This window comes from Balaenoptera physalus, assembly GCF_965194825.1.
Source record: "Balaenoptera physalus genome assembly, chromosome: 5".
NCBI lineage: Eukaryota > Metazoa > Chordata > Mammalia > Artiodactyla > Balaenopteridae > Balaenoptera > Balaenoptera physalus.
Window position 1 is genome coordinate 147,417,069 of NC_138884.1, and position 22,230 is coordinate 147,439,298.

The window sequence follows — 22,230 nt, forward strand, 5'->3', positions numbered from 1 at the left end:
AGCATCACTTCTGCTTGCACTCACCTGCGGACCCGCGGTCTGCTCCTTAACAGGTGAGAAGTCAGGCTTAAACCTGACACTGTCCCGGGAGACACACTGGGGACTGAAATTCATACTAAAGTGTAAACGGCTGTCACTGGCACCTACGCTGCACGCAGGTCCTGGCAGGAGGGTGGCCCCGGGCACCAGGACACGGTGGGAAGGTGTGTCTGGGATGGGGGGGGGAAGGAGGGGCATCTGGCCAGATCAGGGCAAGCGCTGGCCTCTCTTTGGTGAGCCCTCCACCCACAGTGTCGTCCAGAGGGAAAATCTCCACCTAAGGAGCCAAAGAAGCTGAAGATGCTGTAAGGAGAGACCAGGGAAGGCTTTTCTGGAGAGCGTGGATGCCAGGCCCTGTGACCAGCTGAGAAGAAGGCAGGCGGCCCTTGGCACAGCTGGCTGCAGAGTGCCCACAGGCTGGGATGCGCCAGAGCCTGTGGGCCTCAGTGAGAGGTGTCAGGGAGAAGTGGTGGCCCCACGGCTGGCAGGTGGACGCACGTGGTGAATGAGGGCCTGCCTCTGGGCTCTGCCCAGCGACCTGTCCCTGAGCGTCAGTCTCCCTAGGAGTGAGTCCTGGCAAAAGGCTGGGGCTCCCGAGGTCACAGACGGCCCTGGAAGTCGGCAGGGGGCAGAGCCACGGGTGCCAGACTCCCCTGCATACTGCACCAGAGAGGAGGGCAGGGGGCTTTGTCCAATTTCTGAACAAAGAGAACTGGGACCCCGAATAGCCAAAGCGATCTTGAGAAAGAAAAACGGAGCTGGAGGAATCAGGCTTCCCGACTTCAGACTATACTACAAAGCTACAGTAATCAAGACAGTATGGTACTGGCACAAAAACAGAAATATAGATCAATGGAACAGGATAGAAAGCCAGAGGTAAACCCATGCACATATGGTCACCTTATTTTTGATAAAGGAGGCAAGAATATACAATGGAGAAAAGACAGCCTCTTCAATAAGTGGTGCTGGGAAAACTGGACAACTACATGTAAAAGAATGAAATTAGAACACTCCCTAACACCATACACAAACATAAACTCAAAATGGATTAAAGACCTAAATGTAAGGCCAGACACTATCAAACTCTTAGAGGAAAACATAGAGAGAAGACTCTATGACATAAATCACAGCAAGATCCTTTTTGATCCACCTCCTAGAGAAATGGAAATAAAAACAAAAATAAACAAATGGGACCTAATGAAACTTAAAAGCTTTTGCACATTAAAGGAAACCATAAACAAGACGGAAAGACAACCCTCAGAATGGGAGAAAATATTTGCAAATGAAGCAACTGACGAAGGATTAATCTCCAAAATTTACAAGCAGCTCATGCAGCTCAATATCAAAAAAACAAACAACCCAGTCCAAAAATGGGCAGAAGACCTAAATAGACATTTCTCCAAAGAAGATATACAGATTGCCAACAAACTCATGAAAGAATGCTCAACATCACTAATCATTAGAGAAATGCAAATCAAAACTACAGTGAGATATCACCTCACACCAGTCAGAATGGCTATCATCAAAAAATCTACAAACGATAAATGCTGGGGAGGGTGTGGAGAAAAGGGAACCCTCTTGCACTGTTGGTGGGAATGTAAATTGATACAGCCACTATGGAGAACAGTATGGAGTTTCCTTAAAAAACTAAAAATAGAACTACCATATGACCCAGCGATCCCACTATTGGGCATATACCCTGAGAAAACTATAATTCAAAAAGAGTCATGTACCACAATGTTCACTGCAGCTTCATTTACAATAGCCAGGACATGGAAGCAACCTAAGTGTCCATCAACAGATGAATGGATAAAGAAGATGTGGCACATATATACAATGGAATATTACTCAGCCATAAAAAGAAACGAAATTGAGTTATTTGTAGTGAGGTGGATGGACCTAGAGTCTGTCATACAGAGTGAGATAAGTCAGGAAGAGAAAAACAAATACCGTATGCTAACACATATATATGGAATCTAAAAAACAAAATGGTTCTGAAGAACCTAGGGGCAGGACAGGAATAAAGACGCAGACGTAGAGAATGGACTTGAGAATACGGGGAGGGGGAAGGGTAAGCTGGGACAAAGTTAGAGAGTGGCATGGACATGTATACACTACCAAATGTAAAAGAGATAGCTAGTGGGAAGCAGCCACATAGCACAGGGAGATCAGCTCGGTGCTTTGTGACCACCTAGAGGGGTGGGCTAGGGAGGGTGGGAGGCAGACGCAAGAGGGAGGAGATATGGGGATATATGTATACGTATAGCTGATTCACTTTGTTATAAAGCAGAAACTAACACACCGTTGTAAAGCAATTATACTCCAATAAAGGTGTTTAAAAAAAAAAAAAAAAAGAGAACTTGGCGCCAAAGCAGCCAGGAGGGAACTGGGGCAGAGACCTGCCCACCGCGGGGCCAGTGCCCACCTGGAGCAGACTGCAGGGCACCGTGCCCCCTGACCTCAGGGACACCATTGGAAGGGCTATGACATTTAGAAATGTGGTTTCTAAACCACATTTTGGTGGGCAGTGGGGTGGGGGCCCGCCTGCACTGCCTGCCCCCAGCACAGGATGGAAGGAAGGGCCTCGTTGCTCCTACCCGAGGTGAGTGGGCTGCCCTTCCCTCGGCCTCCCTCCCTGGCCCTCCCTCATGTGGCTGAGGATGCAGTGCTGCAGGCCGGGGGCAGCTGCCCAGGGGGCCCGTCCTTGGCTGAGGTCCCATCCTGGCTTCGCCTCAGCCTGACGCAGTAGGAGCTTGACGTGGAGGCTCAGAAGGGGCAGAGGAGGGGCCATCACCGGATCTGCTCTGGCTCCTGCCCCAGCCTGGACGGATCTAGGCAAAGCCGCCCCCAGGCACCCCTATGACCAGGGGTTCTCTTCTCAGTTAGGCTGATGGAGTCATGCAAACAGCTGACGATGACGCACATGAGAACCGTCCAAGTTCCAAGGAGCCCTGCCGGGTGACCATCCAGTGATGGAATAATCCAGCTGAGCTGTCCTCTCTTGGTCCCTTGGGGACAGACGATTCCCTTGAAACTTTCACCACTCAGCAACTGTAAGGAACGGGGACCTTAACACGGGTCTGGGGGAATCAGCAAGAGATCATCGCTGCTCCTCTCGTGCCCTGGGAGTCTTTTCATGGTGTATTAATCAGCTAGGGCTGCGTAACAAAGGACCACAGCTGGTGGCTTACACAGCAGACATTCATTTCTCACAGCTGCGGAGGCTGGAAGTCCCAGATCAAGGTCTGGCAGGGCTTGGTTTTGGGTGAGGCCTCCCTTCTTGGCTGAAGACAACTGGTCTGTCCTCACGTGGCCTTTCCTCTGAGCGCGTGCAGAGAGAGCGTCTGTTCCTCTTCGTAAATGCCACCCACGCTCTCAGATTAGGGCCCCACCTGTATGACCTCATGTAACCCTAATAACCTCCTAAGGACCCCTTCTCCAAATGCAGTCACACTGGCGGTTGGGACTTCAATGTATGAATTTGGGGGGACATAATTCAGTCCGTGATATACGGACTGAAAAGGAATTGGTCCTTTTCCTGGTGTGATTCACATACGTGTGCCCAGGCAGGGGTGTGGAAGGCAGGTGGATCTGCACCCTGGGAGGAGTTGCAGCCGTGCGGGGTGTGCCTCCTGCCCGGCCACCAGGAGCTGAGGTCGGGGACATCTCCAGCCTCTGTGCCTTAGCATTTGCTCCCGATAATCACAGCTAGCGGTCCCCGCACCCGCCGAGCTGACGTGGGAAATAAAAGGAGATGACTTAGGGAAAGGCTCTGGGCACCAGCCCAAGGGTGGGCGCTGGGTAGGTCCGAGACCCCTCTTCGTGCCTCGCCGCTTGCTCCCTGACACAAGTTACTTCCTGGGAACGTTTACACACCGACAGAGCTGGGCACACAAGACACAAAGCGCGGAGCACGGGCGTGAGACACGGGCTCGGGGAAGCCATGCGGCGGACGCAGAACAGCGAGACACAGACGCACGGCCGGCCCTGCACCGCAGCCCGCAGCCCTGCGCACCTTACCTCGGAAGTAGGGGATGTAATGATGTCTGAACACGGAGGTAGGGCTTGGGTGTTGGGAGAGGGACAGGCAGCTACTGGTACCAACACTCACAGTACCAGCTGCGGGCAACAGAGAGCAAGTCAGAGTCGGCCCTGCGCTCGTGGCCACAAAGCCGCAAAATATTCCTAGGCCCCGCTCTGCTAGGAACATTTCTGCTTCCTCTCTCGAAGAATGCACACCTTTCTGAGGCACCTGGAGGGGGGCCGCTAAGTACACTCTGGGCCAGTCTGCTCCAGGTTCCGAGTGAGGAAGCCCTGCCCTCTGGGGTCAGGGTGGCAGCGCCCCCAGGCCTGCTGGGTGGAAGCTGCTGGCCCCTGAGCCCTGCCCACTGCTCCACTTAGGCGGCTCCTTGGGATCCAGGGCCCAGGTGGAGGGCAGCTGGCCAGACCAGGGAGTGATCTGTCACCTGACAGGTACCCCGGCCTTGCCCAGGAGAGATTCGGGTCTTGGCTCTGGGGTGACCACCTGACCGGGCACAACCAACAAGGCCAGAAGACCCAAATATGGTGGTCAGGGGTCAGCAGAGGCTGACAGCCCTTCTCCTGGACTCACCTGCTCGCCTGGTCACTCACTCACTCACTCATTCATTCATTCATTCATTCACTCACTCACCCACTTTCCAAACATCTACTGAGCAGGATGTACCAGGCCCATCGCAGGGAGTCCATGAAAATAACTTTGCAAATGAATGAGTTTTGATTTTTCCACAAAGGCTGCAAAAATCAGAGTTGAGTCCATGGAGGTAAGGATGGAGCCATGCAACAGCTGGCCGAGGAGGAGACGCCTGGAAAAATCCCTCAAGAAGCAGCCTCTGTGCGGAGTCCCCGTGGCTTGGACACGCTGAGGGCAACGCGGATTTTTAAAAGGGAAAGGAATGGAATACATAGCTGGGCGCCAGGCAGGGGATGAGGTGGGATGGCGTAGAGGACCCGCCTCGGGCTTCTCCCCACTGGGAGGGGGCTGGCAGTGGCCCCTTGCAAATTTTCCCATGGGGACAGCTGTCCTTGGGGCCACTAACCCAGCTACCGGTGAAGTGTCAATGCATATGCTGACTCTAGCTTTTGTTCGTTGATTTTGTCTTCATAGTGCAAACCTTCCCAGAACCACGCGAGCTTGCAACTAAGTGACTTCTGGTCTCCTGCCCTCTGTGCTGTTTTACCTTCCTGACATCTCTTGCTACGGACACATTAGCTGGATTCTACGTGCTCAGCGCTGCCTTGTGTGTTTCACAGGCCGGCTCCTCTAACCAACGGGGTAACCAGCTGCCTCTGCACTTAACCTCCCTGCCCCGGCAGGAGAGGGCCTTTTCATTATGTCATTAAAAGAACAGGCTCTCCATCACCCACTGGCAATCCCACGCCCTGCTGGTCGTTTTTCCAGGAGCTAAAGTAAGAGACAGACTCATAAGAGGAAAAGCCACAAGAAGCACAGCTTCCTGGGGGTAAAAGAGGCCGCGGGGGGCGTGTACCTGGACGGCTGTAGTGCTGGGGCGACCGCGAGGTCGGGGTGTAACGGCCGAGGCTGAGCGACCCAGTGGAGCTCGGGCTGGAGGTCCGGCACTGCTTGTAGGAGCGGTCATCCTGATCCCCCTGGGAGAAGACAGCCTGGTGAACCCTGGAGCCGAGAGCACTGCCCACACCTATCCACCCACCCCTCCGCCCTCCACTCGGGCGTTTGCCCTCCTGACCCAAGAGGCTGACTCAACACGGCCCCAGGACGCAGTCCCCCCACCTGCCAGGGCACGTCTGCAGAGCCAGATGGGGGGCTGGCCTTGGTGCTGACACTCCCCTCGGCCTGAGCATTGTCCCCGTGCCTGCCAGGTACTGGAGGGCGGGGTCCCGCCCACGCCTCCAGCAGCCCCTCCTTGCAGCTGGGGCTCCCACAGAGGAGGCAGAGGCACCTGCCTCCACCTATGTCTTTCAGCTCCCCTCTTGCCCCATCCTTCCCGGCACCCAAGGCCCCTTGGAACACGGTTTGAGAACCACTGAGATTCTGTATTTCCCCCGGCCTTGATGGGGGCTCCCCAGGTGCGGGCAGTAAGAAGAAGCCCCCCCCCCCGCCGCGGCCCAGAAGCCCAGCTGAGTCAGACCCACAACCACTGACAACGCAGACTCCATTCAAGCAGGATGGCCGCTGTCTGGAGTGGTCAGGGCAGGTGACAGGTGGCATGAGATGGCGTGGCACCATGGCACGGGGGCAGAGCAGACCGCCCGCCTGCCACAGCTCGGCACGTTGGCCTGAGTCACGACACGGGCCAGCGTCCTGCCGTGGGGTGGATGCTGCCGCTTTGCCCCCCCAGGCTGGCGTGGGATGAGCGATGGGAGAGTCTGGGTCTGGCACTCACGGCTCCCATGCCCTTCCAAGCTGACCTCCCGCCTCCTAGGGTTTGCTCTTTAGCAGAACCCACGGAGCCACTGTCCTTAAAGCTTGCCTGTGTGCCCACCTGCGCGCTCCACTCAGGCAGCCCTCATGCTGGGCGCACACCTGCTAGGCCCCACCCACGCTTCACCCTGAGCCCCTCTGGCCTGGCCCATCCCGGCAATGGGCACGCTCTCCCCTGGGATGGCTACAGCCCTGCCGTCTAGTCTCCAGCCCCGGGCATCCTCTGCACAGCCCCGCTGGCCAGTTTACACCATACAGACGTCCTGTCTTCTCGCCTGCGCTGTGCCCGGGGCTCGCGGCCACACGTGGGCGTGGCAGCTCGGTGCTAGGTGCCCACGTGCAGGCTTTGGCTGTCGCGTTCCTGGACCCAAGGTCTGACGCCCATGCAGACTGGAGTCTGATTGGTGGCTGTCTATGTCGCGGATCAGTTTTGAGAAACAAGAAAGAAGAGCGGGCTGCTAATTCGTGCTATTTGATAGAGAAACGCTTTCAGCACATGTGTCCTCGAGGACCCAAGATATTCCCACAAGTCCCACTTGGAGGCGCGAGGTGGCCCAGGCTAACCCAACCCCTGGACTTTTTCTCTAAAGAAAGCCGTGACCCAGACCTCAGGTCAGACACAGGTGTCCCAGGTGTCCGCATCGCAGGACCGACAGCCGCAAGGGAAGCATGCAGATGAGATATGATTATAAAAATAACCGACGCCGAGGAGGACGCCCCAGCCTCAGAGGGTCACGGCCTGATGCCACAGTCAGAGGCCGCAGTCACGGGCCTGGGAGACCCTCCAGGGGAGCCTCGGGCGGTTATCTTTACCATCCGGGCTGCAGCGCCGTGAGCAAACGGGGTGGGCCGGGGGCAGTTACCTCAGGCGGCGTTGGTGAAAGCAGCCGAGGGGACTGTGGACACAACATAGAGTTACCCGTTAGGCCCGGTGCCTGGTGGGCACTCGGGGAGGAGAGCGCCCCGGCCCAGGCTCAGCTGCACCACGGACCCCTCTCCACACGGGAGGGAACCCCAGCACGAGACCCAACACACGTTCCAAAACCTCCTTTTTGGAGACATACAGTCAATGGCACCCGAGGAAAAGGCCCCCAGGACAGAGCTCTGTGCAGATGAGCCTGGACCTTGTCTCATCCTGGCCCGCCCCCACCCTGCCTCTCCCCCACGAGGACCCATTTCCGAAGGGAAGACTGACTGTTGGTTCCGGGCGTTGGGTGGCCACACCCTGCGAGCCCATCACCCTCGGGTTTCTTCAGAAGAGAGAAAAGGGGTCCAGAGAAAGGAAGCGCGATTTGGAGCCTCGGGGCTTGGGGTGAGGACCAGTGGGCGGGGTAGCGGGAGGTCATCGGGGCCCTGGGGAGAGGTGACCGGCCTCCCCGGCCAGGCACCTCCCGCTGGGGCAGGTGAGCACCGCCTGCCACCTACAGACGTGTTACCAGGACTTAGGGAGGGAGTGCGTGGCAGAAGGGGCTCTGGAAACGGGGCTTCCAGGCAGGAAAGCTCACCTGCCTCCCCCTCTCCTGGACAGGTAGGAAGTTGCTGTGGAGAGTTTCCGAGGAGGAGCCCTGGCGACTGGGGACGTTTGCTCGTACCATTAGCACGGCAAGGGGAAAGTGTTTCCCAATCTTCCCATTTCATGGAAGGGGAGACTGAGGCTCAGAAAGGCTGGCAGATCTCTGTGCTCCCAGCCCACTGCTCTTCCCTCTGCTAGCTTCCCACACTCGGATGAACTGCTGGAAGGCTGCAGTTCCAGAGAAGCAGGGGAAGCGGTCCGACCCCGAGGCCAGTGTCTGTTCAGCTCAGCGTGCTGACCCACGTCCTGTGGCCCACTCCACCATTTACCCACAGAAGGGCTCCCACGGAGACCACCTCTGAGCAGCCTCCCAGCCCGGGCATGGCAGCGCCTGCGGAGGGCAGAGGCCTCGAGGTCCCACGAGATGGAGGAGGGACAGAACCCCAATAGCTCGCTCTGGGCAACGGCCGCAGCCGGCACGGAGGCAGCAGTGACCAAAGTCAGCCACGAGGGCCCGAGCACCAGCTCTGCCCCCGTGAGCCGCACGGTCCTGGGCCCAACTCGTTCTCCCTCACCCTCGTCTTCTCTTCCACATCCTGGGACGGTCACTCCCAAAGTGCCGGGCCACAGGAAGTGGAGCGACGCAGAAGCCCAGCGTCAGTGCAGAGTGAGAGCGGGCCTGAGGAACGGGTGACGACTGTGGTATCAGCGACAAGGACCAGCCACCGCGGCGTGACCGGTGAGTGTGCTGTGAACCTCTGGACCCCTGGGCTGTCCCCGCCCTGAGCTCACGCCCTGCAGCCGTGCCAGCTGCTGGACCACAGCAGGTGTCTGCCAGGCTGGGCTTGCCTGCATGACCCCATCGAGCCCGGCGCCCCGGAGCCTCGGCTACACCTTGGGAGACTCCGAGTGGGGCGCCCATGCCGGGCCACCACACGTGACCGGCACACGACACGGCCGACAGCTGGCCAAACACGCCGCCTCGCCATCCCAGCCGCCCCCATGGCCCGGTCACACTGAAGTCTCAAGAAGGAAAAGCGACTCCATCAGCAAATTCCAGGTTAAATGGAGAGGAGCAGCCATGATTAGGAAGGCCCAGCAAAGGACACTGCCCACGGGACGGCGGGCAAGAAGTCGTCTGTGGTTCAGCCAGGGGTCAAACCAGCCCGGGGAGTTCACGGGACGGGGGGACAGGCCAGGGCTGGGAGAGCCGGAGCGTGGCCTGGAGCGTTCTGGACAAAGGAACAGGATACATTTCCCGGTGATGGACATCAGCCCAACTTAAGAAAATAAAGAGACTCTCGCTTTGCTCCTGTCACTTTCCTGATCGCCAGCGAGATTCCTGCTTTCTGCCCCCGCCGAGGGGGCCTGTCCAGACCCTCTCCGTCAGTGTGTCTGAGAGGGGCAGCTCGGGGCCAGAGCACACTGGGAATTCTTTAAAGAGGAGGCGCAGGTTATCTGAGGGGGTAAAGTAGGCTGAGGCCGCCGGACGGCCGTGGGGACGGACGCCAAGGGGACCGGCGATGGGTGCCACGCCCCACAGGCTGGCCCCGGGCCGGGCAGGGCCGTACCTCGCTGCAGCTCTGCCTGTCCCCCACCGAGTGGCTGATGAAGGGCGAGTAGGAGATCATGTCGGGGCGGTCGATGCTGTAGATGGCCTTGCTCTTCGGGAGAGCGGCCAGGTCTCTGTAGTCAAGGATCTCATCTCCCAGCTTGGCCTGCGAGAGGAAGGAAAGAGCCGAGGGGGTGGTCAGACCCACACCTGGAGGCGTGGTCGCTTGGCAGCCATGGGTAGAGGTGGGTCTGAGCAAAACGGGGCCGAGGGGCAAAGGCGTGGGGAAGCCTCGTGGCACACGGGCCTGCGTCCCCGCAGACAGTGAGAACTCAGCCCGTGGTCTAAATGCACACACAACCACACACACACATCTATGCTTGTATACATACACACACACATACGTGTAAACAAATACACGTGTGCGGGCACTGAAAACACATACACACATATATGCATGCATACACACTTGGATGCATACATACAAACACAAAGACCTGCACACACACACAATGTGCATGCGGGCACAGAAAACACACACATGTAGACATGCATACAAATGCACACATGGATGCATGCACAGATACACATGCACATAGTATACTTGTATGCATGCAACGCGCATACACACGTGTGCACGCATAAAATACACAGATACGTAAAAGATGTACATACATGCATTTAAACACATGCACGATGTGCGTATGCATGAATGCACGCATGCAAACACCCAACACGTACATGCAGGCCTGCACGCACAATATACGTATGCACACAGATGTGTACATATGCACGCACACAGGCAACGTGCCCGCCTACAACTGTGGAGGGGAGACACTGACACACCCACACCTCCACACACTCACTCGCACCCACACAACCTCACCCACCCAAACTAGTACACACGTACACACCTCCCTACCCAGCCACTCACACACATACACTCAGGGCTTTGGAGCGCTTTCAATACGCAGCCAACTGCCTGCGGTTTGCCGGCCAGCTGTGTGGCCTCAGCAAGGTCACTGCAGAGGTGCTCACTTGTGGTGACGCACCTGGGGCCACCACATCTGCTTAGGTGAGGTCCACCTGGGTGCTCGCTCCCCTGCACCGCCCGCCGGCCCCTCCTCCTGGCTCCGGGGGCTGCCTGGGGGCGCGTGACAGGACAGGCCTTGGAGCGGGGTGGCCGCCTCGGCTTGGCTCTCACAGCAGGGCCGAGGTTCCCCCCCAAATACCGGTCTCAGTCCCCGTGTCCCTGCAGCACCCCTCCAGCGCCGACGGAATGTTTACAGCCCACGAGCCCAATGGAAGAGAGGACGTGAGGCCCCAGCCTGCTCCCAGCACGAGCCAGTTCCTGGTGGGGCAGATGCCCAGGCTCCCGTCCCTCCTGGAGCTGACACACCAGTCACCTCCTTCCCCCGGGTCCCCTCTGACGATTAATCTCAGCCTGGCCTTGCCAGCCACAGGCAAAGCTGGCCACTGGGGCTGCCCCCGCTGGCTCGGCTCGACCCCCAAACCCAGCAGGAACCCTCATCTCAACCCCGGCCTCCCTCGGTGCCCCCGGCCAGGTCAGCGCTGCCCCCACCCTCCTCTCTGCCCCTTCCCAGACCCAGGCGGCTCTGGTCAAGGCCCTCACTGCCCGCGTCCCTATCCAGCCACAGCCTCTGGGGGGCTGTCCTGCCAGCAATTCTTCTAACAAACACCCCAACAGCAGCGTGACACTATGTCCTCCGCCCTGGACAGCACTGGGCTGAGCCCAGGGGGCACTCACAGGACCTCCTCTTCACAGAGGCAGAACCGGAGCCCAGAGAGGCCGGGTAACTTGCCCAGAGTCACACAGCCAGGGAGGAGACGCAGGCTGTCCGAGTCCAGAGCCATGCTCCCCACCATGGCTCTCCTCTCCGCCAGGGCCACGTCGCTCAAACTCCAGCTGCACCCCGTCGTCCTCCAGCTCACATCCTCCGGCAGCCCCTTCCGGGATGGGTGACACAGCCCTCACTGCAGTTTCCAAACTTGGCCCTGATGTTTCCAGCCCATTCATCATAAGGTGTCTCCTCCTTGTTCCCCCAGTGTGCGAGGCTCAGCCTCCACCCTCCAGCTTTCCTTCATCCTCTGAAGTCTGGCAGCCCACCTCCTCCAGGAAGACTTCCCTGACCACCAACTCCAAGGCTCGCATGAGTCGCTGGGTACGCTAGGGGCAATCCCTGCCATCTGTGACGTAGGTTGAGAGAGTGAACACCTGATGCCTCAGATCTCTGGCGATTCCCTTGGGAACCCTGGGCAACGTTCAGAAGACCTGAGTTCAAACCCTGAGTCTGTCGTTTGTAACTGTGGTGCCACCAGATCAGCATTTTTGAGCTGCTCCTCTCTGTCTTCCGGGGAAATCTGAACTCAGGCCCCTGGGGATCTGGCCCTTGCGTATCTGCTCATCAAAGCCTCTCACTCCCCCACCCATGCCCCTTGTCACGCTCAACTCCTTACAGTTTCCAGAACATCCAGAGCCTGAGTGAAACAGAGCAGGACCCTATGGTGTTTCCACCCATGTCCTCTGCCTGCCTTTTGTCTGTAGAAAACCTTCAGCCAAAGAATAAGTTTAATCAGAGAAGTGAGAAGATGCAGAAACAAAGGAAAACAGTCAAAGGAGACCAAATAATAATAGTTTAATCATTAAGCAAAGTCAAAGACCTTTAGTTCCTCCTTAAGGGCTACAGATAATATTCTGAGCTGTATCCTGGGAGCTGACTTGCAGATACTGAAACCCCTACCAGGTGGAAGAAGTTAACTACATGATGACCAGACTGTAGCCATGACATAAGTGGCCACAATTCCAAGAATTGGCCTCAAGGAAATGGGAACAAACTGACCCTGGAACTGAAGACTAACCGTACTTAAAACAATCAAGATGACGCTGGTCAGACCACCGATGACCAATTTCAAGATGATCGTCAGAGCTGACTGTGCAGTTTCTGCATGTAGCCCCTTCCCTCCGTCTATAAAAGCTCTTGCCCAGTGATTGTCAGCGGGGGGAGTCAGCCTTTGGACAGGAGTCCGCCCTCCTCTACCCTGCCTTGGTTGCCGGCATCCAAAATAAAGCAAAGTTTCCTTTCCACCAACCTTGCCTCTTCATTGGCTTTTGAGCGGCGAGCAGCCGGACCGCACTTTCGGTTACATGAGGGCTTGGTGCATGCTGTTCCCTCTCTCCGAAATGCCCTTCCCAGGCCTCTCTGCCCGGCTCATCCTCTGGTCCTTTCAGATTCAGCCTGCTTCCCCTCCGCCACCTGAGTTGGATGTTTTTCTCCTGTGAGTAAAGGTGCTGATTTTGTGGGCGCATCTGTCTCCTTTTCTCCTAAGGCTGGTGCTTCCCGGGGGTTCAGGACCCTGATTCACCATGGAGTCCCTCTCCCTAACTCCACGCCTGACACGGCACAGGTCCTCGGGGCAGGCATGCCGAATGGAACTAGAATCGATCGCGCATTTGCCAAAGCCAGCTCGGTTCTCTGGGTCTTTGTCTCCCCCTGAAAACGGGAGTACCACCTGGGCCTTGTCCAGCTGCTGGATTTCGTGGCCATCAACACGGCTCGATATAAAGGGCGATGCTGCCGCGGGGCTGGGAGAGGCCGGCATTCACAGGTCACTGTGCAGGCTGTGTCCACCCGCCCGCCTCTGTCCTGCTGTGATCACAGCACTCAGTGCCCGCTGGCTCTCTCAGCCCCAGCTGCACAGTCAGCAGTGCCCGCCTTGCCCTGACAGCGGGGGTCAGGGAGGCAGCCTGACGACGCCAACTGCCACCAACGCGACCCTGCTCAGAAAGAAGCCTGCCTGCCCCCAGCTGGCCGGCTAGGTGGCTGTGCTCCTGGTTCCTCAGCATTTGTCCTGCCCAGCGGGACTCACAGATGCATTTCCTTGCATCCAAGTCCTGCGGCGGTTGCCATGACAGTGGGCTATGTTGTCTAATTGGCGGAAGGCCACTGGAGTGTGTGTACGTACAAGTGTTTTCCCTTAGCTTTCTTCTCCCTTACACTGTATCCAGCATAACAAATAATAATAAGATATGACCATAGATGATGTTATAGCTATAATATAATCCTACCGATAATATAATCTAATGATGCTGCTTTTATGCTATGCCGACTCACTGCTTTATTGCCATGGTGAAGAAAGGTTACAAAACAATATAGCCAATGTGACCACGTGACCTCGTTTTGTTAAAAAAAAAATACACACACACAGAGAAAAAGAGACCTGAAGGGCATACTTCAAAATATTAACAGTGGCTACTCTGGCTGGGAGGATTATAAATGGTATTCATTTTCACCTCTGCACCAATCACTATTTTTTTGCTAATAAATGTGGGTTACATTTGTAATAAAGAAAAAGGCAGTGAAAAGATTACTTTTAAAAACCCACAATTTATTGAGCACCTACTGTGTGCATGTTTTATCCTAGATACTAAGGTGAGTGAGGCACGGCCCCCGCCCACCAGGAGTCTCAGAGCCCGTGTGGGACACGGTAGCCACATCACATGATAAATTCCCTGCCCTTCCTGCGCACAGGGACATCACGGGGAATTGATCTCTTCCTGATGGGCAGGAAGGGAGAGGGAGGGAGAGAAGGCTGCATTTGAGAACAACCGTCCCACAGCAGGCGGGTCCCAGGCGGCTGGCATCCTTTTAAGCACGCTGAGCTGGTGCATGGATTGGGACCGCCGTCCTGAGGTCCTGAGTGTGCCCAGCACTGAGCAGAGTCGGGTGCACAGTAGGGTGACAGGAGATACCAACAGGGAGACGGAAGGAAGAGCAGGGGCTGAGCCTGAGATAAGAAGGGCAGGCTTGACCAGACTCTCGTCTCCTCAGTGAAGGAATTGCATGGATGTGCCCTGCCAACCGGTGCTGATACCAACCCTGACTTGGGAGGGACGGCCAGGGTGGGACGTCTCCCGGCTGGGCGCTGGCCATGGTGCTGGGAGTCCGCGTGTTAGAAATGGCTGCAGGTCCTTGGACGGTGGCTCCATGACTCAGAGGCTGTGACACAGACTAGCTTCTGCACCTCTCTGAGCTGCACCTAACTGGGATGCCGAGAGGCAAGAGGAGACAGCAGAGTACGCTCCTTGGTACCCAGGACTGAAGGCACCTCTGCAGTGTCAAACTAACAACTGATGCTTCAGGTTTCAGGAGACAGGATTCAATGAATTCGCCCGAGGTCTTCTATTTATTGTTTTAATTTTTAATTTTTAAAAAATATAGCCGTGTGTACACTTCAAGGCCTTCTGTTTAAAACTGGAATCCAGAACATTCGTATTAGCTGAGCAAGAAGTCTATCTCAGCTGGGACGGTGCGACCAGCTGGAATCTACCTCGGCTGAAGGCACACCCAGCTGGTGGGCAACTTCTTTGCCCACCGTCATCCTTGGCAAGTTCGTGTTCCCCAAGGGCGGGGAGGCCATGTGACCCGATCAAGGGGCGTGGACTTGGCTGTGCTGAGAACTGCCAGGTGGAAGAAGGGACCCAGCAGGGCTGGTTTTCAGCGCTGGGCAGCGGGATTCCCTGGGAAGAACCCAAGCTCTGTGGTGGCGGAGACCTGGGTTCAAAGGCAGCTCCGCTGCTTACCGCTGCATGACCTTTAAAGCAACAGTGATCTCAGAGACCACTGTCCCTGCTCACTGCACGGTTACATGGTCACTACCGTGCCTAAGCCTCTTACAAACACCAATTTGTTCAAAAAATAATAGTTCATGTTTAATGAGCAGTTTACCAGCAGCAGCTGAAGTCTGGGGACACGACCATGCCTGGCCGCATGCCGAGTGCTTCACAAATACTATCTCATTCAAACAATAATAGTCATTATTATTATTATTCATGATGATGATGGTATTAGGGGCTAAATCGTGTCCCCCCAAATTTCTATGTTGAACCACTAGCCCCCAGCACCACAGAAGTGACTACATTTGGTGATATGGGCCTTTAAAGTGGTGATTAAAGTAAAAAGGGGTCATTAGGGTGGGATCTGATCCAGTGCGCCCGGTGTCCTTCTGAGATGAGGAGATTAGGACACAGAGGTGCACAGAGGGACGACCACGTGAGGACGCAGGGAGAAGACGGCCGTCTACACGTCCAGGAGAGAGGCCTCGGAGGGAACCAACCCTCCAGACACCTTCACTCAAGACTCCCAGCCTCCAGGACGGTGAGAAGATACATTTCCGTGGTTGAAGCCCCCTGGTCTGCGATACTTTACGGCGGCCCCGGCAAACGAGCACAGATGTCATAACAGTAATCCCAGCGAGCGAGCGTTTCCGGTCTTCCCTCTGGGCTCAGGGCTGGGCCCGGGGCCTCCCACTCAGTACCTCAGTGGCCCTGGGCAGCAGGCACTGTGGGTCCCCAGGTACAGGTGAGCTCCCAGAGGCTCAGAGAGGCTAACATCTCGCCCAAGGGCACACAGCTGCCTGGTGACCTCATGCTGCCTTTCTGAGCCTCCAGGTTTGCGTCTGCAAAGGGTCATCCCGCAATTTACCCTCCGGACTAGAACCCTTGTTATGATCACCCATCAGAATTCGGGTCAGGAATGGCCCTAGCCCAACTAGAACGAGAGTGTGGGGAGTGGAAAGCAGTGTTGAGAAGAGCGAATCCCATCTCCATCGTGTGAGAGAAAAATGAGGCCCTGGCCGGGTGGCAGGGGGGATGAGAGAGGCGACTTGTCCCAAGTCACCGGCTGTCCTTCGGGTGTGCAGCTGGGCCAAGACAACCAGCCCAGGGCTCGCCCCCCTTCCCCTCCCCAACCCTGCACAGGCTCTTTCCCAGACAATGAAGTTTGCCACTTAGACAAGTAAACTAGCAAATAATTACAACAATCACCTTCCATTTCTAATCCCACCACCCAGAGGTAACTGTTATTAACTATTTGCTAAAATGTTCCCAATCATTTTTAGACTTGTATGTGCACGTACACACATACACACACAAATACCCATACCCAGAATACACACGCACGCACACACACGTGCACATATACACATATGCACATACATACACACATGTACCCAAACATACATGTGCACACAAATACATACACACACAAACGAAAATGGGATCACATAACATACATTACCCTTCACATGCATCTTTTAAAAACACGTTAGGAACTTTCCACAGCAGCGGGCACAGATCTGCACCGTTATTTGTGACACGTGCCCGAGTGTTATTTATGCAGGTGAGTCTTGGCTGTGGGGATGCGGGTGTGACTCACCGACACCTCTGTAGCCACAGCTGTGAGCACACATCTCTGCGCACCTGTCGCCATATCCCGGGGCAGCCGTGGTCACACAGCACATCCACACTGGGGGCTCCGACCCAGCCTCACGGTCTGCACCAATCTCTCCCGCGGCCTCCGGCGGGGTGCTGGCCCCGGTCCCCCTCTCCGAGGGCACACTCAGCAACGACCCCAGGCCCCCGGGCCCCTCCCCACTCTCCACAGAGAGAATCCAACTTACATAAATCACGCGGCTCGGAGACCCTGAGGTGCTGGAAGCAGGGGCGGAAATGATGCTTTCTGCAGAGGTTCTGGTTTCCTAGGAGAGGAGGAGATAGGAGGAGGCTGAGGCAGACTGTCAACGCGAAGAACCTTTCAGAGGCAATTACACTCCAACAGAAATGCCGGCTCACGAGATACTTTTCATTTGCAGGTTCAAAGAACTGTTAAAATAAACATGCAGGCTTGAATGAACGACAGCACAGCTGTAATTAGAAGACACAGCAGGTGACCCTGGCTGCAAGCAAAGCAGCCACGCTTTCAGCGCCGGCCGGAACCGCTCCCGTGATCACCAAGCTTTCATGGCGTCAAGATTATCTGTTTTTCGGAGCATGAGAGCAAGCGATGCAGTTTCCGTGTATCTGCGCGCTCCAACAGCAAAGGCAGAATTGCGCTGCTCAGAGACCGTATTCTCCATGTCGATTACGGGGATGTACTGCAGCTCGTTCCACCAGCCCCGCCTCTGTCGTCTGACTCGGCGCCCCTCATCCCTGCTGGGACCACCCACGTACCTAACTCTCCACACCTCCCACGTGCCCCGTCTAAACGGGACCCATCTCCACAAAGGGCCCCCCTCTCCCTACCCACTCATGGCTCCTCTCTTGTTTTCTAAGCAAGTCCCTTCCTCCCACCCCCTGGAATTCTGTCCAGCCCCTCTCAGTGGTCCACACCCGCTGCAATGGCGCCAGCAGCCTGGGAGGGGCCGCATTATGAACTGAATTGCATCCCTCCAAAACTCATATGTTGAAGTCAACACCCCAGTTCCCCAGAATGTGATGGTATTTGGAGGTATAGGACATTTAAGGATGCAATTAGGTTTAAACAGAGTCTTTAGGACAGGCCTGGATCCAATCTGACTGGTGTCCTTAGAAGAACAGGAGACTAGGACACAGATATGCACAGAGGGATGACATGTGAGGACACAGGGAGAAGACGGCCCTCTACACGCCCAGGAGAGAGGCCTCAGGAGAAACCAACCTGCTCACACCTTGATCTTGGACGTCCAGCCTCCAGGACTGTGAGAAAATACATTTCTGCTGTTTAAGATCCCCAAGTCTGTGGCATTTTGTATGGCAGCCCCAGGACGCTAACACCCATCATAGACCCCCGCCAAGTGGATGACCCCCAGGTCTGGCTACGCTCAGCACAACACCAGCGAGAATGGGACAACACCAGGACCAGATGTGAGGCCGACACGGTAGTGGGAGGGACAAACCTGAAAGGCATAGGGGGTGGTGCCTGGGTAAACCTGATTGGAAGCCTGGTTCTGCATCTAGAAGGGAAAGAGAAGAGGGCGAGGGTGTGCTGCTCTGTGGTCATCTCTGCGCTTGGTCACTCGTTCAGCTGGTCCATCCCCTCTCCTTGCCCCAGCTATGACCCTGGCATCCTCTTGAGGCCTGCCCTGCTTCCCCGGGCCCCTCGGAGGCAGGGGCTGGGGTCCCTCAAGGAGCTCAGCCTGACCCCTGAGGCTCGGCCACCCCCAGTAAAACACAACGTCAAGTGCTGTTGCAAAGGAGATGCACCGTCGGAGGCCAGTAACACTGGGTCTGTTTTATCACTGCCCCTGTGGCCAGGTTGCCTATTTTACTAGGCAAAAATGATGTACGCACACATTTAATACATTTGAAAGAAAACTTTGACTCTCAGCTTCCTTCTCTATGAAATGGAATAACCTGCTTGGAAGGCGCTTTCTGTTTCTGAGGACTCAGGCACAGCCTGTTAGGGGCTTGGCACTGGTAAATCATCTTTACTTTTATTTCTGTTCCGTTTATTCCAGCTCACGGCAGGAAGCCCCTTCTTTGCAAAGCCGACGAACACTGGTTGTTTTAAAAGAAAAGTGCCCCTAAGCTGAGAGCTGCAGCAGTGGCACAAGAACTGTCCCCCAGACCAAGAGGGACACTTCCTGGCACAGGTGGGGCGGCACCGGCTTACTGTCACCATGACCCCGACAGAAGGGGGCTTGGGCTCTTTGAGCGGCAGCGGGCACCTGGGTTTGCTCTGGCACGTTTCAGGGTCCCGAGCAGGCAGGTGGGTGGCTGCACGGTGCTCCCCTCCCTGTGCCAGGTTCCCAGCCCTGGAAAGGGCCAGGGCGTCCCCGCGTCCCACAGGTCAGGGAGCCCAGACACGAGGGGGCCGAGTCCAGGTGATTCTCCCAGAGTCAGGAGACCTGGGCTTTCTCTCACTTTCTCCCTACCCTGACTCCAATTCGTTCCAAGGAGCCTCACAATCAAACCCAATACCCAGTTGTGTTCTCCAGGGCCTTGTTCACACCAGCAAAGGGCCGGGCAGCTCACCCAGCCCTGTCCCCACCACTCAGCCTGGTCCTGGGAACTGTCATCCTACAACAGGGACGGGGGTGCCTGGTTCTCATTAAGGTCACACACAAGCTGCATGGACACCACGTGAGGGGTCAGCACCCACTCATCTCCAACTTAAAGCCTAGGGGCTGAGGCTCAGAGAGGGCTAGTGATTTGCCCAAGGTCACACAGCTGGGCAGAGGCAGAGTCCAACACCAAGGCTTGCTCTCCCACCCTGGCGGCTGCTGCGAATTCCACTAAAACGTTCTCACTCATGCTCAGTAACCCTGTCCTTGCGTTTGGGCCTCTGGGACCATCTCAACAAGCCTGTCTTCTCCCTGCTCAGCGGCCTCACAGTCAGCGCAGGGGCTCTTGCTTCCTCCCAGGTCCCCCCACGGTAAGCAGCCCGGATCTCTGTGCCCCGGGTTGGGGGTGGGGGTGGGGAAGGACACGGGTTCTTGACACGGTAACCGTGGAGACCCGCAGCCTGGGGGACCAACCCGGTCAGTCCAGGCTCCCTCTGCCCCCACCAGAGCAGGAGCCCGCCCGGCTGTCCCCGGCCACCTTCTCCACGCAAGGAGCTCCTCTCCAGCTACTCAGCTGACACAGGGCCGCCCCTTGCCATGGCTCTGAGACCCACATTCAATCCCCAGCAGATCGCAGCTCCTCAGACTCGGGACCCAGAGCCAGAAAAGGGCTGGGCCCTGTGACCCACCTTCCCGCACACCTGCCAAGTCTCAGCTCCGGGAAGCTGGCCTCTCCCTCACCCTGCGGCCCATCCAGCTGGCCCCGTCCCTCCCCCTGTCACAGGCAAGCATCCTGCACCCTGGAGCCTGCCCATCTGTCTCCTCTGCCAGATGACGTGGGCCCTCCTGTAGGGCAGGGACCCGTTGGTCTTATTCACCTCTGTGTTCCCGGTACCCAGCCCGGAAGGGACACAGCAGGTGCTCAGTGGCTGTGGGTTGAATGACCACGTGATCCAATGCCCAACGATGCACTGGGGACGGGCAGTTAGGACCACAGCCTTCCGACGGGTTTTTCCTGGGCACGCTCAGCAGACGCACGTCCTTGTCCTGGGGGGCACCCATCCCCCGGGGGAGCACGCGGTCAGGGAGACCTTCCAGGCAGTGAGGAAGGACTGCCCTCCCTCTCCTGGCTCGGCCTGGCACGGACTCCGGTGCTGGCCCCTGTTGCTGGACACAGAGATGGAGCTGGCTCCCGGGGGTCCTGGAGCCCACTGGGCCTGGCATGAGGGGCACTAGTTAGATGACTGCTGAGCAGCCCTCCAGACGAGTGAGTTAGCTCTCGTCTGGATTACCACATAACAGTGGAGCTGCCTCCACCCACAGGCCGGACTCAGAGGGAGTTAGTGACGCCACCTCTGCTGCAATTCTCAGGGGCTGATGGCCCCCTGAACAGACCCCGCTGGGCTGACCTGGAGCTGACCGGGTCTGGCTGGTTCATGTGCATTAGCTGCCTTGCAGGCAGTGAACGATACAGAAAAGTACAGCTCTCTCCCTGCCGCCCCGGCAGGGAGCAGTCAGCTGGCTGGGAGAACTATCTCCAAGGGGACCTGAGTGCTCAGGGAAAATCATCTGTGCCTGTGCCATCCACCCACTGCCCTGTCCCCCTACCGTCCTGTCCATGCACTGCCCGGCCCGCCCACTGCCCCGCCCACCCACTGCCCTATCCACACTGCCCCGCCCACCCACTGCCCTGTCCACACACTGCCCCGCCCACCCACTGCCCTGTCTACTCACTGCCACACCCCTCACTGCCCCGCCCACCACTGCCCTGTCCACACTGCCCCACCCACCCACTGCCCTGCCCACCACTGCCCCGCCACCCACTGCCCTGCCCACCACTGCCCCGCCCACCCACTGCCCTGCCCACCACTGCCCTGTCCACCCACCACTGCCTTTTCCACACACTGCCCTGTCCACTCACTGCCCCGCCCACCCACTGCCCCACCCACCCACTGCCCTGTCCACCTACTGCCCCGCCCACCACTGCCCTGTCCACCACTGCCCTGTCCACTCACTGCCCCGCCCACTCACTGCCCCGCCCACCACTGCCCCATCCGCTCACTGCCCCGCCCACTCACTGCCCCACCCACCACTGCCCTGTCCACTCACTGCCCGGCCCGCCCACTGCCCTGCCCGCCCACTGCCCTGTCCACTCACTGCCCCGCCCACCACTGCCTTGTCCACTCACTGCCCCGCCCACCACTGCCGTGTCCACTCACTGCCCCGCCCACCACTGCCCTGTCCACTCACTGCCCCGCCCACCACTGCCTTGTCCACTCACTGCCCTGCCCACCACTGCCCCGTCCACCCACTGCCCCGCCCACCACTGCCCCGTCCACTCACTGCCCCGCCCACCACTGCCCTGTCCACCCACTGACGTGCCCACTCACTGCCCGGCCCACCAGGCCCAGAGTTTATTCTCATTTCCCGGGCGAGACAGAAGAGGCTCTGAGGGGCGGAGGTGGGGCTGGGACCCGGGGCGGGTGAAACGAGGGACAAGCAGGACATGACTGGGGCCTGGATCCTGTCCCAGGACACGGAAGGGCAACTGTTGTCGGGCTGCTGGCCTCTGCCCCAAACGTTCCCAAAGCATCTGTGGAAACAAGCCCAGGAAGCCAACTCCAGGGCAAAGACCAGCCCCCGGGGCAACGAGCCTTCCCTTCCTCCCTGCCCTGCCGGCCTTCAGCATTCAGAGGGCCTCCCTTCTGCTGGGCCAGTGGCCTCTAGGCTGAGAGCAGAGGTGGCTGCTGCCACCAGGCCTGGCAGCAGCTGGGCTCCCTGCAGGCCCCGAGGCCAGCTCAACAGCGGGTCCAGAATCCAGGGGCTGGTGCTGGGCACGCTGAC

The 22,230-nt window shown here is 57.4% G+C and overlaps 1 protein-coding gene across 29 annotated transcripts in view; it reads right to left on the reverse strand.

Annotated features, from left to right (window-relative positions):
- ABLIM2 (actin binding LIM protein family member 2) overlaps nucleotides 1-22,230 on the reverse strand; it is a 150,498-nt gene that overhangs the window by 41,468 nt on the left and 86,800 nt on the right. For 7 of the 29 annotated variants that reach the window (XR_014264446.1, XR_014264447.1, XR_014264448.1 and 4 more), the window contains exons 9-13: nucleotides 17,026-17,103; nucleotides 9,566-9,712; nucleotides 7,987-8,106; nucleotides 7,345-7,377; nucleotides 5,568-5,688 (exon numbers count right to left, since the gene is read on the reverse strand). Coding sequence is in view for 2 of the 29 variants with exons in the window: in XM_082464365.1 (XP_082320491.1) it covers nucleotides 4,060-4,158; nucleotides 5,568-5,688; nucleotides 7,345-7,377; nucleotides 9,566-9,712; nucleotides 17,026-17,103 (478 nt within the window). In the remaining 27 variants the exon portion in view is untranslated. Of the gene's footprint in view, nucleotides 1-4,059; nucleotides 4,159-5,567; nucleotides 5,689-7,344; nucleotides 7,378-7,986; nucleotides 8,107-9,565; nucleotides 9,713-17,025; nucleotides 17,104-22,230 lie in introns of all 29 variants that reach the window. The other 22 variants (XR_014264453.1, XR_014264454.1, XR_014264455.1 and 19 more) reach the window with 5 other exon arrangements.